This window comes from Hibiscus syriacus, unplaced genomic scaffold (assembly GCF_006381635.1).
Source record: "Hibiscus syriacus cultivar Baekdansim isolate YM2019G1 unplaced genomic scaffold, ASM638163v2 tig00000340_pilon, whole genome shotgun sequence".
Classification (NCBI taxonomy): Eukaryota; Viridiplantae; Streptophyta; class Magnoliopsida; order Malvales; family Malvaceae; genus Hibiscus; species Hibiscus syriacus.
Genome location: NW_024061783.1, coordinates 13,608,156 through 13,621,910, shown reverse-complemented (window position 1 = coordinate 13,621,910; position 13,755 = coordinate 13,608,156). Strand labels below are relative to the sequence as shown.

Below are 13,755 nucleotides of genomic sequence, written 5' to 3'. Positions count from 1 at the left end.
GTCATATTAATCAGTCGAGACGACATCAAATCTAACCCTGAGAAAATTAAACAAACATAACAAACAAAAGACCAATAAAGAAGATCGAAAACATACCAAAGGAATAGATAAAAAATGTTTAATAACATAAGGACACATTTAACAATGAAAGTTTAAACACCTTTGCAGTCTTTGGTATTCGAACGAGACCTTTAGGCTTAGGCTTACCTAGGCCATAGCCCACCCATGCCCCAAAAAGGGGTAAATGACTTATTTTATCACCCAATTATTAATTAGTTTCTATTTTAGTAATCAATTATTATTTATTTTAAATCACATTTAATGTTATATTTTGGTTCTGTTTGGTTACTTGTCTTTAGAAACTTAGTAGTTATGTTGACGTATCATCATAAGATAACGTCATGTCAGGATTGAAAAAAAAATAAAAAAATGTCATGTTAACATCATTGTTAATTTTTTAACGACAGTTGATCAAAACAGAACTAAGACGTAAGGTTATGTATGATTTTGAAAAACTAATAGTTGTCTGACAAAAACATAAATTAAGTAATAGATAGGTGACCAAATAATTAGTTTACCTAAATAGAAATATGTATGAATTATGTCAAGAAAATTATCTTGGTCCAATTAATATATTTTTTCTAGATTATATATATATAGGGTTATGATCCATTTGCACAATGTAAAACTCTTTAGTTTTACGCAGATGTAGGACCGCTGGATGAGTGAAAATAAATGGCTGAATTGGCTCCCTTTTTTGTCTAGTAAATATATTCTCATTTTCTACTATTAATCTTCGCCATATATTTTCACTCATCCAACGTCCTAAATCTGTATAACACTAAAAGAGTTTTATATTGTATAACTAGATCATATCTCTCTCTCACACACACACATATATTGTAACACCCCTAACTCATATCCGACTCGAATACAAGTCCGAGGTGTCACATTGACCTTTTAAAACATGTATTTGTATAAAATAGTGAGTAATTTAAAACTTTTATAACATATAAATGACTAATTTATATAACAGACATTTTCCTTATTACAAAACCAATCAGAGCGTGTATATTTCACTTATTTATTTACATATAACTATTCGAAATATTTATAAAACTGTTCATAGCTTAAACAATATATTCTTTTGAAAACATGCCAACTAGAACTTTATATACTAAAATACATATTATTCACATCTTTTCTGATCTGACCTTTAGTAAGGAGAACTGACCTGTCTTGCTCCACATTGCTCTTTACTCTTCTCGAAACCTACGTGTAAATCACTTACACGCTAAGTCAAAGACTTAGTGAGGCATATAAACATATAAGGTAAACGGTAACTAATAATCATACCTAAACAATTACTACTATCATTTCATACCACTCATACTTTTACATGTAACAAATATATGCATACATATATGTCATTATCATTCATATCTCTTATCTCATGTTCCTATGATCTCTTATGTCCATATCATATAACATATATCATAACCAATTGCACATATACATATCATGTCATGTAAACCATATATATATACTATCATAAAACATGTACACCCAAGCAACTATATTATCATCTTCATTTCTTTCTTATTTTATCACTATCATTGATTCCTTTCATCATATGGTCTTATAAGTTACCATTTGTACAATCAATATCCCACATGAAATTCCACAAGGAAACAAACATATTATCATATCACTTTATTAATATTATCTATTTAATAGGCCATGATACACATGTGAGAACTAAAGATATTCAAGTACATAGAGGTTGTGCACTAATGCTGTCACCACAGCTCATATAATTGCACCGAAGTGCCACATATAATTGCACCGGAGTGCCCCATAGAATTGCACCGTAGTGCCATATAATACTGTCCATAAGGACCACATATCATTCCTTAAGAATCATATACATATACTAGGGATCAAGTATGTGTCTCACCAGACTTCACACATGTTCCAAAGAATACATATGTCCCGAAGGACCACATATCATTCCTTAAGAATCATATATATATACTAGGGATCAAGTATGTGTCTCACCAGACTTCACACATGTTCCAAAGAATACATATATGTCTCGAAGGACCACATATCATTCCTTAAGAATCATATACATATACTAGGGATCAAGTATGTGTCTCACCAGACTTCACACATGTTCCAAAGAATACATATATGTCCCGAAGGACCACGTAGACCCTCGACTCTTGGCATGCCAACTATACCCCTAGCTCTCATGACACATAACATAGGCATTATCTTTTATATCCTTTTACATATTCATGTAACCATATCATATATTCATATAAGCTCATGGTTTCATTCACATATACATGTAATCACGTAGTTCATGTCGATTCTCATATGAGTTCATATTCATATAAACATAGGATTCACCCTCATGTATCACATATACTTTCTCTTTCATATGGCTCATAACATTTCTCATGTGTTCATATGACATGTAAATCATTGTCATCTTATCATGTTATCACATAAACATATCATCTTACAATACATACAAAACACATCAATACCTATATTCACATATACCTATCATTTCATTATCCTTATTATTATTCTTATCATCACCATTAATCCCTTTTACTTACCATATTCATATCAATAACACATATACTCATGCACACATATAAATCATAACAAATACATACTTCTATGAATTCATGTTTTTCACTATTAGAAATAGACTTATCACAAGTCTTATTTTCCCTTGAACCTCATATACTAGAGAATGTGCACTCACCTTAGCTTTGCTTTGATTCGATTATAATCCTTCAATTGATCCGGAACGGGATCACGTTCTATATCTACATCATCATACATAGATCTATATTAGTATTATAACTAATATACTCTAATGGTTCACTCTTTAGACTAAGAGAAAAGGAAATTTCATCTTTTAATGAAGGTATGCATCGATGCACTACTGATGCATCGGTGCATAAAATGCATTCGATATTGTATTATTACTGGGATGCATCGATGCACGAATTGCATTCGATGTATTTATTTTAAAAGAGTGCATCGATGCACTTCCTGTGCATCGATACACCTTCAAACGATTTCTGGGTTTTAACCTTGATGCATCGATGCACTATGAATGTGCATCGATGCACTCTGCCCAGAACCTCTTTTTGAACCCGAAAATTCATTCTTTTTGGATTAAATCCTTCATATTTCAACCCCTTTCATATTCCTAACTTTCATATACATACTTAAACTCATTAATATTCATTTATCTCATCTTTAACCTTAATATCCTCTCCTCTTTAGGAATTTCAAGAATCATACCCTATTTTCCACATGTTTCAAATCCAATTCTAACACTTAATACTTCTTAATTAAGCTGATGACAAGTCAAATTTAGCTTTAAGTTCAACTTATCAACTCCATTATGGAAATTCACTCAAGAACTCCAAATCTTTAATCTTCCCTAACTCATTTATCTTTTGATTTTAAGATAACTTAAGCTTTCCTTAAGCTTAAGTATCACCTAAGAATCATAACCCAACTTTTAATTCGACAAATAACCAACTAATTAAGAAACTCACCTTTGAGCTGGAGCTTCACGCACAAAGAAGAAAGGAGGAGAAGAGAATTCTGGAAACATTGTTTCCCTCATTTCCCACGTGTAAAATATATATATATCCCCACTATCACATTTTTTTAATTCCTTAAATGATCAAATGACCATTTTACCCTTTAGTTCCTTTAATAATTACTAACAACTTTTAGGAAATACTTCCAAATAAATCACTGAACTAATCCATTCTTCTACTTTAGTCACCAAATTCTAAAACTTTACAATTTAGTCACTAACTCATAGTTTGGGATGTTACATATATATATATATATATATGTTATTATATTTTTAAATTAAAAATATATATGAATTGTTTTAGAAAAACTTTTTATTATGTTTATACTAGCCCAACCTATAATTTGTTTTTGGATTCGTCATCGCACACGTAGACCCTTACATCAGCACCATAAACTATCATGTCATCGTTGTAAACAAACATGTAGGTACCATAACAACTAATGATATTCTCTACAAACATGTAGGTACCATAACAACTAATGATATTCTCTGTTGATCGAAGAGTGACGTTGATTATTTTTGATTTAGACACACATTAAGTGTTAAAAAATAATTGTCACGTTGATTTTTTTTTTAAATTACGAGTCTCAAAAGCCATTAAACTTTCTTTTAATATATGACTTCCAAGGGCAATCATTAAGGCCCTTTGATGGCGTTATCAATTAGAGCTCAGTTACTAAATCAAAAGAGTAGAGGGGAAAATTTCCCAGAAATAAAAGTCAAATGACCAAATATGAAATATCCAATAGTACAAGGACTGATAGAAGAATTAGACCTAAAACACAATTTAGTTCAGAATCGGAACAGAGGTTTTAACAGTACGTGGTTGGTCTGATATGGGTGAATTTGTGGAAGAAAACAAGTTACATTCCACGCGGAAAAAATCCAAGTCAACGGAGAAATCGAAGAGAAAGAAAGGGTTTTGGATGGATTGACCAAGAAAACTGAAAATCCTTGTAATTGCAGAAACAATCATTGATATCAAAGCTGAGAGGAGAGGTTTGATTCAAGACACAGATAAACAACATCAACAAAATGGATTCAAACCAGTTTGTTTCAATCTTTTCTTTCCTTTTACTCTTTCATCATTCACAAGCTCGAACTCTGCCCTCTCCGTCCCCCTCTCCACTGGTATTTTCATTCAATTCCCTTCCTTCTTATTTTCTTTAATAATTTCGATAACAAAACGAAAGGATTTTTTTTTTGCTGGTGTTTAGTTTTCTCCGTCACCTGCGCCTGAGCCTAGCAACAACGGGTGTTGGCTTCAGCCAAATAGTTGTCATAACATAAGCTTAACGGCGTGCGTCGATCCTTCATCAACCAGTAAGTTCTCAAACTTCAAATATTGCATGATAGTGTAAGCTTCTCTGTAGTTTCAATCATGAAAAAGATGGATTTATTGATGCCTGGTGTTATGTTTTTGTTTGAAGGTTCAGAGGAAGTAATATTACTTGTGAAGAATGAAGGTGAGAGATCCCTAACAGTGAATGTTAGTATGTTAAATGGCAAGGCCATGGCCAAACATGTAGACAACACGCAAATACCACCTCACCGTGTTAAAGAGGTTTAATTTCCATTCTCTCTGTTGTTTTTGTTGATTCAGTCAACACATGGTGCTGTATTTTCGTTGATTTTTTGGTGTTACAGATTAAGATTTCAACAGATGTTGGTGGGAATTCGTCCATACAAATAGAAGCTAAGAACATGGGATGTGTGATTTACTTGGTGTCTGCAGCATCGAGTGGCGGCATCTTGGATTACATCCCTTTGCCCACACATATAAGCCCCATCAATGGAGCCTCCTTGCTGATTCTAACCGGTCTGATCATCGGCAGTTGTTACGCCTGCTACAAGCACGGCAAAAGGGGCGACGGAACCCCGTACCAGCAGCTCGAAATGGCGCAACCTACTTCCCCTAACAATGTGGAAACGGCTCGAGGTTGGGAACAAGATTGGGACGACGACTGGCGTCAAATGGCCAATGGCTCATCACAAAATGGCCTTTCTTCAAGGTCTACCAAGCGAGATGATTAGCCATCTTACATCATTGTTACTTTCAAAATAGAAAAAGATTTACTTTAGTTTGACATGAACTGATTTTTTTTTTTACTTTTATAGCATTAGTAATAATTTTAAATTGATATTATTAGTTGCAATTAGGGATTGCAACGGATAGGGTTGGGTTAAATTTTGGCCGAGCTAACTTGATTTGATAATTACATCCCTCATCTGACACCTGACTTGACCTAGGCTTAGGAAAGTTTTACCCTTCTCAAAATCGACTGAATTTAAACTTGATCTCGACCTCATCCTTCATAAAAATTAATCAAATCCAATTTGAAACCGAATTTCAAAAGATAAAAAAGAAAAAAACCAACCCTATAAGATCAAGTGGCTAAAACCCTTCGATATCAAGTCAAATTATCATCTCCAGTTGCAACAGTTAAGGTGACATGACATGGATTTTTTTGTAAGCATTTGAGTCGTGATAATGTGAATGAAACAAATTAAGTTGGGATGTTTATCCTTATGATAAATTTTTGTAGTATTTATTTTATATTAATTAACTAATAAATCAGATACTCGTAAACATTAAAAAGTTAATTTATTTTTAACGTAATTAATTAAATACGTATTTTTTTATATAATGATGTGTAAATTTTAACGTGCTCTTAATTGGAGGACCAAATAGTAGTAATTAAATATTTATGTCATCAAATTTATGAATATAATTAATTTTATTATCAATTTAAATCTAATAATAATATTAATATAAAAAATAAATAATATCATATTAAAATATAAAAATTAAATTTAACAATCATGAACAGAGGGTAGAGTTTCTATATTCATTCCAATTCTCCAAAAGAATATAAAATTCAGGAAATAAAAAAGGAAAATATTACCTTATCAATACACAAGTGACAAAAAAACCCTGCTGGGATAGGTGGATGAAACCCTAAGAAGATTGAGTGAGCGAAGAGACACATTTGATGAGAAGAGTTACAGATCGATTGAATCATTTTGATGAATCCTTCAAACGAGTTGATATACCTGATTCTGGCACATACTAAAGGAGAAGGCATGTTAGGGCTATAGTATGCAGTTAATCTCTTTGTTTTCCCCTGATAGCTAAAGTGATTATAGAGTAATATTTATTTTAAATGTTCTTAATTATTTGACGATGAACATCTAATCACCCTTGTAGTCTTGAACCAATAATATCTAGGAATAACAACGTTTCCTTTAACCACTGGAGTCGTGCTATCCTAATAAATTAATCTATACTATTTCAAACCCTTTTTCCTATCATCCAATACATATTCTGAAAACTAATTAAGCATTAATTTAAGAAGCCTTCAAATCTGGCTTTATTGGATTCCTTTGCTCTTTCCCCTGTTTCTCTCTATCAAGTAAAGTTGCAAAGAAAAGCCTGGAAAAAGCAGGCTAATTTTTAATCCTTAAACACTGCACAAAAAGTAATTTCATTTCATGGAGCTGAAAAGAGAGATGAGACAGAATATCAATGGAAGTGGGTGTGATGATGGTGGTGATGCCTACAATCATCCAACCCAAAACATTGCAGAAAAGGATAACAACTCACAAACAAACATCTCCCAACTCCTCTCACTGTTAATCTCAGGCAAGGCCAATGACAATAACCTTTCGTTTTTGAACCATTCCTTCTTCTCTTTCTTGCTTCATCCACATCACTCATGTTTATCCACAGCGACACTTACATCTGCAGAGATTGGAGCCAAAGTATGCAGAAAAAGATGTGGAAGGAAGGGTTTTTGCTACTTACCTTGTAGCATTCATCACCGGACACGAGAAATGAAATGAGAGAATCTTCGTCATGTCTATTGGATTAAGAAGAGTCCGAGACGCGTGGGCAACGTGTGCTTTTTGTGTTAGGTAATCTTATACTGTTTAGAGATGATATTAATATTAAGGGTAAACTATGTATTTAGTCACCCACCTATTCCCACAGTTCCGTTTTGTTCACTCAAGCTTTGTTTTCTCAAAATCATACCAACATTATATTTTGGTTTCGTTTTGGTTACTCGCTGTTAAAAGTTAATGGTGATACTGACAAGTTACCATAACATAATTTCAAGTCATCAAATTTATCAAGTTTGCAAATCTGTTTATTTTTTAATGATTGGTGACCAAAACGGAACCAAAACATAACATTATGTATGATTTTGAGAAAGAAATAGTTAGATGATAAAAAAAACAAAACTACAAGAATAAGTGTGTGACTAAATATATAATCTATACCTTATTCAATAATATGAGAAACGAAATTAAATCATAAAATTTAAGAGAAACATGATTTAATTTAATTAATTTTAAAACTTATTTTTTAAGAAAAATAATAAAACTAAAAAAACCAAAAGTCAAAAAATTGTCTTAACCTTAATAATAATTAAATTAGAAAATTTTAGAAGAAACAATAATTTAATTACAATACTTTTAAAACCATATTAATATTTATTTATAAAGACAATTTAGTTATAAAGACAATTTAATTAATAATGTGCATCGACGTGTCATATAAGTGATGTGTTTTGGCGTGTAACGCGTATTCTAAACTCATCCTAATTACGATACTTTTGAAACTATTTAAGTTTGACACCATATTAATATGTTAACTTTTATATAAATATATGAATAAATAATTTATGTTATGCGAATATTTGTCCTACCAAATATAAAAGTTGAAAAATTCTTTATTAATATGAAAATATTGAACGTACCGAGGGAGGTTATTAACAAAAGGAAAGTAGCCAACTGGTTTTATTTTAGTCTAATAATGTTGAAATTCCAAGTTGTATGGAAAACAAATAGGGTAAAGTAAACAAATGGTCCTCTAACTATAGGACATTATTTTGTTGAGTCTTTTGACTATTAAAAGTTATAAAATGGTCCATGACTATAGGGTGTTATTTATTGAGTCATCTGACTATTAAAAGTTACAAAACTGTCACCTGACTAGTCATATGTTCCAGATACATTCTTTTACGTTAAAAAATTTTGTGGATGTTTTAGTTGGAAGTTAACTTGTTGACTGAGATATAATAAAATCTGATATCAAAATTGTTTGAGCTGTATTTTGTAGGTTGACTATTCGTTTACATTATGTCGTCGAGCCAATGCTCGAAAGCAACAGCGATGTCAATAGACATCATTAAAAATATTATTTTATCATATCCTATTACGCAGGTTAAAGTTTAGCACAGACGGTCACCAATTTTTAACAGAAAGGAATGAGTTTGGAACATATAAATAGTCGAATGACCATATTTGTAACTTTTAATAATCAGAGGACTCAACAAAGCAACGCCTTATAGTCGGAGACCATTTTGTAACTTTTAATAATTGAGGGACTCACCAAAATAACGTCCTATATTCTAGGGGCCCTTTATGTACTTTACCCAAATAAATATATGAATTATGAGAGACGAATATTAATTAATAAGAAAATTTTGAAGATGCTGAGGGAGGTAGGTTACCAACAAGAGAAAAATAGCCGACTGGTTTTCTATTAAACCCTAAGCATTTTTTTTATAATGTTGTTAAAATATTTTATAATTAAAATATTTTTATAAATGTAAATATAATTAGTCTTAATCGTAATTTAAATTAAATATTATATTTGTGAATCTTGTATCAATTGTTAAGTTGGTGTAGCAGTTAATGTCTTGACCCTCATTTAAATGGTTATTTTTTTAATATGGTGTAAATACATTAATATATATGTTCAAAGACTCTTAACTCTTTGATAATAAATATTCATATTCATGCATACATGATGCTCGAACCTACGACCTTAAAAAATAACAATAAATTCTTTAACACTTGGTTCGTGCTCAAATGGTTAAGTTTGAATTCCTGTATATTTAATTTAAGGATAAACTACCAGAATAATCAATTTCATTTCGGTTTTATTCACTTTTAATTATCGATAAAAAATTATATCTTAATCACTTACGTTAATGATTTATTAAATCTTGCTCATTTATATTGTTGATTGTTATATTTTGATTACTAAATCGTTAACTCTAGTTAGTTTGATGATATAACACACTAGTAAAAGAGATACATTTTTAATTTGACATCTAAACTTTAGATGAAATATCACTTTGACCTTAAGTTTTAAATAAAATATCAACCTGATCATTGAATTTGATCAAAGTCTTTTGTTATTGACCTTCACTCACCATTTTTATTGCAAGTCATCGTCGTCAATGATTGTTGGACCCTAAAAGTTTTAATTGCTCATTTTTTATCTCTTGAACGCGAGTCCAATATCCATTACTATCCAAAACTCCCGAAGCAGAACATCATGGTTCTATTTGGTGTCCAAAGATACCCTCTCGTAATGTACCAGACCGATCGAACCGCTCCCTCAAATGGATAGCGAATCTTAATGAGTCACTTGTTTCTTTGAAGGGTAAACCATTCATTCGAACATTGCGATGCACCAAATGGGGTGACGTTCACAGTCGACATTATTGATGTCGACACTATTGAAGCACCGATGGAAAGGGTTCTATGCATAGTATTTGTCGGAACCGTCTTTCGGTTGGGCCCCGAAATTGGGCTTCGACTTGAAAAATGGGTTGGAGTCGCCACCGACCACTTTAAAACGAATTTAGGTAGGTCGGACACCATCTTACCTGATCTGTGTTTTACCAGAAATGTATCGGGTCCGGGAGTCGGTTACGGTCAAGGAAGGATTAGCACCCTTGAATCGCCCTTTCGGTACCAATTAATTTTCCAGTTATCTTAATCGCGAAAATTAAAATTTAAAAACCCGATTCGAATTACTTACCTTTAATCAATTTAAAAAATATTCCCCTAAAAAGTCAAAATATTAGACTAAATAAATAAATAAATAAATACTAAATAAATCAAATAGAAAAAAAAAATAAAAAATAGAAAAAAAAATAAATGAAGCGTTCCGAGTCTCTTTAAAATAGGAGCAAATGAAAATCTCAGAAATCAATATAACTAAAGCATGTAAAATTTCAATTAAACTTAAAATAGTAAAAGTGGAGCAGGCACAATGTTTCTCCCTTTTCCTGAGTACTCCGAGCGCGCCTGTTGGTGGTCCCTAGCATCAATCGAGCCCCTCCTCGCTCCATCTTTGTGGTTTGGTTTTTTCATCGGAGCTAGGTTCATCCCTGGGGTCGAACGTCAGGTTTAGAAGTCGATGGGGTCGAACCTCGATGGGAATGTAACCGAATCCGGTTTGGGCGGAGCAAATGGATTTGGCTCCGTTTTTCAAGCGGCGACCCCAACTGATGAACTTGGATAAAGTCTTGGACTTGTAAAACGATCCCGCTTGTGTCAGACGATGGTACCCATATGGGTTCCGAGCTTTGCGCGTGAACCATCTGGAAATCCAGACTACCTGTTGGAAGAAGAAGAAATCATTCAAATGGAGAGACAGCAGGGCATTGGACAAACACGTACTGTCCACTCTTGTACCAAAATTGAGGTGGCTTAGACATTTGCAATGTGAGAACACCTCCAGAAGCCATTGAAGCCAGTGATTCTGTCAAAGGGCTTGGGCAGTGTAATCAAGTTCCACCGAAACCATCTTGTTGCCAATGTAAACGCAATGGCCATGAAGATAACCATTAGAACTCCAGTCACTCCTTCAATTCCATTTTTTTTTTGCTTTCTATTGCTCCCTTCACTTTTCGTTTTGTTGTAGGTTCCCCTGTAGCCCGAAATTACAACCATTAAATAATAATTCCCCCTTCCTCCACTTTCATTTCTTGAAAGAAAAAGAAGGAAACGTGCGTGGTTTTAGTTGAAACGTGGGGTGGAGTTAGTAACTAATTGGATGGTGGTTTAGTGGGTTGTTTTTTGGTTGAGACAATGGTGGGGTAGTGGGGTTGTACATGGGGCCTGTAAAATTAAAAATAAAAATATTATTAACAATAATAATAATAAGGAAAATAAAAAATAATTATACGATAAAATGCTTTTTTAGACCCGGACAAAAACGGGTGTCTACAGCTGCCCCTCTTTGTACATTTTTGTGTTAACAAAAATAGGACAAAGATGAAAAAGACATCAAGTGTTTGTCCGGTTCTCTTGAGACTTAATAGTGTTTGTCGTGACACTAAGTCAATCCCTTGGGTACGATATCGTTCTTCGTGAAGTCGAAGTCGTAGATGACCCCTTCGTTGTGAAGTTGAGTCGTGAAGTTGAAATCCAATGTGCTGTTTCGATGTCAATATCCTTCGCTGTGAAGTTGAAATTGACTCTGAATGAAATTTTGTTGACAATCAGCCGCCCCTTCGTCGTGAAATTGAGCTTGTGTTGTCTTGGGTCCAAGATCCTTCGTTGAGAAGTCAAAATTGGCTCTGAAATTGGGAAGTTGTTTATTGACAACCAGCGGTCCATTCGTCATGAAGTTGAACTTGCGTTGTCTGGAGTCCAATATCCTTCGCTGTGAAGTTGAAATTGGCTCTGAAATTGGGAAGTTGTTTATTGACAACCAGCGGTCCCTTCGTCGTGAAGTTGAACTTGCGTTGTCTGGAGTACAATATCCTTCACTGTGAAGTTGAAATTGGCTCTGAAATTGGGAAATTGTTTATTGACAACCAGTGGTCCCTTCGTCGTGAAGTTGAACTTGCGTTGTCTGGAGTCCAATATCCTTCGCTGTGAAGTTAAAATTGGCTCTGAAATTAGGAAATTATTTGTTGACAACCAGCGGTCCCTTCGTCGTTAAGTTGAACTTGCGTTGTCTGGAGTCCAATATCCTTCGTTGTGAAGTTGAAATTGGCTCTGAAATTAGGAAATTATTTGTTGACAACCAGCGGTCCCTTCGTCGTGAAGTTGAACTTGCGTTGTCTGGAGTCCAATATCCTTCGTTGTGAAGTTGAAATTGGCTCTGAAATTAGGAAATTATTTGTTGACAACCAGCGGTCCCTTCGTCATGAAGTTGAACTTGCGTTGTCTGGAGTCCAATATCCTTCGTTGCGAAGTTGAAATTGGGAAGTTGTTTATTGACAACCAGCGGTCCCTTCGTCGTGAAGTTGAACTTGCGTTGTCTGGAGTCCAATATCCTTCGCTGTGAAGTTGAAATTGGCTCTGAAATTGGGAATTTTTTTATTGACAACCAGCGGTCCCTTCGTCGTGAAGTTGAACTTGCGTTGTCTGGAGTCCAATATCCTTCGTTGTGAAGTTGAAATTGGCTCTCGAGCAATATGTGTTGTTTCGAGAGAAACTTTCAATCTGTCGAGTTGGTCGAAGTGTAGCTTCTTACTGCAGAGTTAATCAACCACCATCATTCTTTGAAGGCGCTTGAGAATCGAGTATCCTTCATCCTGAAGTCAAAACTTGACTCTAAAAGCTGCAAAAACGTGTATGCTAAAATGATGAATGTGATGCACCTAAGTATGTTTAAGATGCATGCAATATGAATGAATTATGTGTTATATTCTGGATGGAGTCTCGTGCTTTGTCTGTCAATCAGGTCCTTAAAATCGATCGTGCCCCATTTGCTTCCCGAGCTTTGGCTTTACAGACCTTTCATATCTGAGACTGTTTTGCTTGAAAATGTTTTTTTTTCTCCTTTTTCTTGTTTTAGGAGAGAGACATGATAAAAATGTTGTAAAATATTGTTCGCAATTGAATCAAATTGTAAATGTAAGTTCAAAAAATATCAAAGGAATCAAGAGCTCTTTTAATGCTTTCAGAGTTACAAATCTTTGACAAATGTTCAAATGGATGAGTTGGCTTTAGGTTAGCCTCCTTTCTAAGGTTTTGGTAACTCAAAATGTCATTTGTTTTAAATATCGAAATATGCTTTGGCATTTCATTTGGGTGCGGACATAATGACGCAACCAGGATGACCAATTACTAGACATTTTATTTCGGTCCTCTGAAATCTTCCATTTGTTCAAGCTTTGTAGGCTCCTCCAACAAAGGCAGTGCGAAAAAATATCGGTCTAAAAATGAAATTCTTGAGTGCTCGTGTGTAGTCGACTATAACAGGTGTTCCTTAACTCCCTTAGTCCAACATTACCGAAAATTTCTTGCTCAGATAAATTTGATTTAATTTGTCGTTATCTGGCAAGCTGGATCCATAA

At 33.7% G+C, this 13,755-nt stretch overlaps 1 protein-coding gene across 1 annotated transcript; it reads left to right on the top strand.

Moving 5' to 3' along the window:
• Nucleotides 1–4,510: 4,510 nt before the first annotated feature.
• Nucleotides 4,511–5,710, top strand: LOC120204660. The gene is made up of 4 exons (XM_039204719.1): nt 4,511–4,771; nt 4,858–4,963; nt 5,071–5,204; nt 5,288–5,710. The coding sequence occupies exons 1-4, from the start codon at nt 4,676–4,678 to the stop codon at nt 5,672–5,674; spliced, it is 723 nt and encodes a 240-aa protein (XP_039060650.1). The 5' UTR covers nt 4,511–4,675; the 3' UTR covers nt 5,675–5,710.
• The last annotated feature ends 8,045 nt before the right edge of the window (nt 5,711–13,755 follow it).

What these genes read in the sequence shown, in the direction of transcription:
- LOC120204660 (XM_039204719.1), top strand. Translation starts at nt 4,676, where the DNA reads ATGGATTCAAACCAGTTTGTTTCAATCTTTTCTTTCCTTTTACTCTTT. An exon ending in CTCCGTCCCCCTCTCCACTG is followed by an intron (nt 4,772 to 4,857) that starts GTATTTTCATTC and finishes GCTGGTGTTTAG; the next exon opens with TTTTCTCCGTCACCTGCGCC. An exon ending in CGTCGATCCTTCATCAACCA is followed by an intron (nt 4,964 to 5,070) that starts GTAAGTTCTCAA and finishes TTTTGTTTGAAG; the next exon opens with GTTCAGAGGAAGTAATATTA.